At 33.6% G+C, this 5,159-nt stretch overlaps 1 protein-coding gene across 1 annotated transcript in view; it reads left to right on the forward strand.

The window, feature by feature from the left end:
• The window catches only part of LOC107662915 (peroxisome assembly factor 2-like), a 29,992-nt gene extending 25,325 nt beyond the window's left edge, over positions 1 to 4,667 (forward strand). Inside the window, exon 13 of the mRNA XM_016453044.1 lies at positions 3,477 to 4,667. Coding sequence (XP_016308530.1) covers positions 3,477 to 3,613 — 137 coding nt within the window. The 3' untranslated portion in view covers positions 3,614 to 4,667. The remainder of the gene's footprint in view (positions 1 to 3,476) is intronic.
• Positions 4,668 to 5,159: the final 492 nt, after the last annotated feature.

Below are 5,159 nucleotides of genomic sequence, written 5' to 3' on the forward strand. Positions count from 1 at the left end.
TTTATTTTTATTTTGTTCTATTTATTGATTACTTTTTGTTTGAATCTCTCAACATTTTACAACAGTAGCCAGGTGGTGAAGACAAGACAAAAGAAACTAAATTGCGAATTCACTTGCAATCGCCACTTGCACTCTCCGATACCTGCGACGTCACTTGCAGTCGACACAAATCGTGCATGTTGCCAATGGAGACAAGACGCTTTGATGATTAAACAATTAAAACTAATTTAGTAGGCTACCGTAACGTACAGGGTCCTGCAAGTCATCTGTAGAAGAAAAAGACAAGACAAATAACTGTGCAGAAAAGCAGAATATGAACGCAATGCACAAAGTCTCTCGTAAGCATTTTCCTCCCGTAGAAAACATAAACACTTAATGTGGCTTAATGTATTAAGATAGGCCTACATTAAGTGCAATTAAAAGATCAAATTTGATATATAGTTATTTATTGTACTACAAGGCAAGCAGATGGTCATGAACACAATGCGCAAACTTTCACTTGTCCTCCCATACAGCAACGGACTAAGATTATAAAGACAATTCAGTAGTCTATATGTCTTGTTAACTCAAAGTATATACAGACCAACAAATATGAACGTGCATTATGAAATGCATTAAGTGATATTAAAAGCATCAACTCCGTACAGGCAAGTAGACGAGACCAGAACGCAATGCGGTAACGTTAAACATTATCCTCCTATAGAAAATCATTATAAATAAAACACGTAATGTAGCTTAATGGACAAAGACAATGATATAAAAGAGCTGTAGGCAGTTTATTCTATATGGAAAAACGCTTAACGCGAAGGTTTGCGTGTTGCATTTATTCTGGGCTCACCTGCTTGCCTGTACATATTAGTTATGTATATTTTAATAATGAAGAGGAGCATATTGAGTTTGGTCTTTATCATCTTAGTCCATTATGCCACATTATGCCACGTTTTGCGGTATGGGAGGAAAATACTATAGGCTATACATTATTCATTATATTAATAAACTGTATATTGAATTTGATATTTTAATAGCATCTTAATACATTAAGCCATATTAAGTGTTTATGTTTTTCTACAGGAGGAAAACACTTAGCGAGAGACTTTGTGCATTGCGTTCATATTCTGCTGTTCTGTGGCCACAGATTTGCGGGTCTTGTCTTTTTCTTCTACAGATGACTTGCAGGACCCTGTACGTTATGGTAGCCTACTAAATTAGTTTTAATCGTTTAATCACCACCACAGCGTCTTGTCTCCATTGGCAACATGCACGATTTGTGTCGATTGCAAGTGACGTCGCAGGTACAGCGGAGAGTGCAAGTGGCGATTGCAAGTGACTTCGTATTTAGTTTCTTTTTTCTTGTCTTCACCACCTGGCTACTGTTGTAAAATGTTGAGAGATTCAAACAAAAAATAATAAATAAATAGAACAAAATAAAAAATAAAGACTGCAAGTGATGTCACTAGCGGAAGCGCAAGTGTCTGAGAGAAAGTCTGCAGCCAGACCCTCTTGAAATAACCTAATACATAACAAGCATTCGTGTCAGATCCATGTCACGTTCAGCAACGGCAGCTCTTAAAGTAATAGCAGCCAAATAACCTAATAACCCAGCTGCTGTGATGTCTGTTCATCAAAGAACAAAAGAAAAGAGAGAAAATCAATAACTTTTGTAGCTTTAGGATTCACCTATATTTAATTTAGAATTTAGTGTTTGATAACTTTAGTCAATTTCTGTATATTTCCTACTTGCTGAAGGGCACAGGTGACATTTATTATAAAGGGTTTATGCGAAGATTGTTTTAAGTTCACTTAAACTAGAAGTTATTTTTTTTTAAGTCTAATAAATGTTAAAATTGATAGCTCTCAATTATACTGTAATGTTAAATGGTTATAGTCAATGGTTAAATATTAGGAGACATTAGTAGTATCGGCATCAATGATACTTGCCTTCAGCACTGCCTGACAGCACTATATATCACTGACAGGTTGTCGGGTGTGCCGTGGAAAATGATCAAAAACTTCCTATCTCTATTATATTTAGTGCTATTGGTCATAGTTATGTCAGTTTGTGGATTTTACAAATATTTAACCAATGAAAAGCATTCAAAAGAGCTTGTGACTAAACCTCGTAACACCATTGGATCCTCAAATTGTCAGTCAAACCTCATAACTCCGCCTCCACGCAGGTTGAAGACAGATGTCTATTTCTTCGCAATTCAAGGGTAAATAAAAAAACTGATCTTTGAATAAGTGTTTGAAGAGTGGAGAAGAGTCTAAGCTTTTGCGATCTAGTTGTAGCCAATACACTTTTGTATGTTTTAAATATCCCGTGCATAGCGGTTCATCTTTTATATCATGAGATTTTGGCCAAATGTATTAAACAACAAGAAAAGCTGAGCGCCCATATAGCGACAATACATTTTATAACCTGTAAATTGATGAAAGGTTATGTGATAATTTACTGCCTCACATTCGACCGTTTTAATGACACAAAACACAGATCTCTGTCACTCGCTCGTCAAAAACCTTGTTAACTCTATTTGAGCATGATTTTCAGAAAAAAGTTAAGTGCAAGTGTCTGGTCATATATAAAGCCAAAATACCAACTCTGACGACACATTGTTTATATTGTTTATATATTACTGTTTTTGATTACATAAATTGAAATCTGAACACAATACTTCTTTCAAAAACATACAAAATCTTAATTATAATAAATAATTTGACATAATATGAATTATGAATAATTACAGTATAAACAATTACACATAATGTAGTTTACACATAAAAAAATTATTATTTTTCAATAAGAAGTCACTTAAGGTCTTTCAGTATTTGTGTGTTTTATATATATATATATATATATATTATACAATATATATATTAAATTGTAAATATTAAAATATAAAATATATTGTTATTAGAAATATATATAATTAAAATAATAATAAGTTTAATAAAAAAATATTATTCAATAAATGAATAAGAAGTGACACTTGTTCATTAGTTGTGTGTAGGAACTTGAAAACACTCCTTTGATCCTTCATCTTTCATCTTCACTGATCCGTCAGCTTGACGCTCATCAGCATGTTCAAACATTTGCAATCTATTAATAAACAAAACATGAAAACAGTGTCTGTGCATTTGCCAGTTCTACACCTGAGATCTTTATTGGTTAAAGTTTAGAGGATAGAGACATGAAAGAAGAAATGAAAAGTACATTTTATGCATGAAACCCATGTGTCCATATTCCAGCTACTCGCTCTGAGCCTAAAAACAAACTCTACGCAAGTACGTGAACACAAACGCTATGCAGTAATTTCCCCTCATCTTAACCCTGTGCTTTGGCAATGTGTTGGTCAAGCGTTCACGTGTGTGTTGAGTAGAGGATGTTTCTGGCCTGACTCTGTCTGTCTCGCTGCTTCTTTCTCAGTGTCTGCACTACTTGCCTTCACTCTTTCGTCATCTCTGTGTCTGTGATGCAGGTGTGGATTCAGAGGCCAGCGCTCTGACTCTGTGTTCAGAAGACTTCAGACAGGCTCTGGCAGGCCTTCAGCCGTCCGTCTCTGAGCAGCAGCTCAACAGATACAAGCTCATCCAGCAGAAATTCACCGCAAAATAGCATCCCAAACACTCGCCCATCTGAAATCACGTAACTTCTGAAGTGTCCTAACCGGACCCGGTGTGATAGAGCTACTCTCATTGGCCCATATAACTAAATATATTTAATGTCAAATATCATCTGACTGGCTGTGATTGTGTCATGTTTGAGCACAGACGGATCGAACAACACAAGAAACGTGTTGCTTCACATCTGGTTAGGACCTGCTCATGTTTACTTTCTTATCCCGCAAGATCTCTTTGCATCTTCCTTAATGGGTTTCATATTTAATGCCTGAATGGAAATCAGTCAGACTGAAGAAAACTAATGAGAAACTAGAAATGAGATTAAATATAATGAAAACTGATTTCTAACTAGCACTGCAAAAACTACAACTAAAGATAAACTTCAGCTAGACTCTGTGTGTGTGTTTGTGTGTGTGTGTGTGTGTGTGATGAAGGGCACTTAATTACAGTGTTTTTCATAAATGTGAAGTGAAATTAGTCTTATACAATAGAAAAATTCCCATAAATCATCCTCAGGGCTTTGATTTTTACATATTGGCACACGTTGGTCACACTTTATATTAAGTGCTTAGTTTTGGATAATTTAATTCATAATTAATTTGCTATGCAAATGTTATAAAGAGCTGATGTCAGTGGTTTGATTTATGCCTGTATATTTTTAGAAATGTTAATATTTTTTCTGTTTTATAACTGTGCAATTACTACTTCATTACTATGTTATTACTACATATATGTAACAAAGGACAAATGGGACAACTTAATATAAAGTGTTACCTTGTTTATTCAAAGAATTACTGAAAAGAATCTTAAAATGCAATGAAATTAAATGTATGTGATTCTTCAAACAAATCTGTGTGTCTGCTTTGACATAGTAGCTAGAGATAGAAGACAATATGAACACAAAAGACAGAATTGTTCAAAAAAGAAAATGGGTTTCAATCTGTGCAAGCGTATGTTTTGACTCATTGTGCTGTAGCTTGTTGGGTGAATCTCTCGAAAAATGTGAAGAGTCATATTTCACCTCAAAATCAGATGAAACAAGACACAAGTTAGAATTTGAAAATAAAATTGATAAAATAAAATATTTATAAAAACCATTTATAAAATATATTAATATTTTGCATAAAGAAAATTAAATTAAATTAAAATAATTAAAAATAAAGTGTATTTATACTTGGTAGCTTTTGTTTTTATATAATGCGCCCAGACAGGCTGAATTTTATTATTGTACAATAATAATGAGAACGTAATGAGAATAACTATTGAGAAAAAAGAAAATCCTTTTAGTAATGATAATTTTGGGGTAAAATGTGTGGTAAAATATGTAAACAAAACTCCTAATGATCCTAAAATATGGTCGTTTTCTTAATGCAAAATATAATTTCTTATTTTTACCATGGATTTTGTGTGATGTATGAGCCAGACTTGACATGCTTCATGAGATTCGCCTAACAATTATTAATCCAGTTTTTTATTAATAATTATGTGGACGTGTTCAATAAAAAACAATTCGTAATAAATTACGTCAAATAGCTGCTTGA

The sequence above is a fragment of the Sinocyclocheilus anshuiensis genome, unplaced genomic scaffold, assembly GCF_001515605.1.
Source record: "Sinocyclocheilus anshuiensis isolate Anshui unplaced genomic scaffold, SAMN03320099.WGS_v1.1 scaffold1571, whole genome shotgun sequence".
NCBI lineage: Eukaryota > Metazoa > Chordata > Actinopteri > Cypriniformes > Cyprinidae > Sinocyclocheilus > Sinocyclocheilus anshuiensis.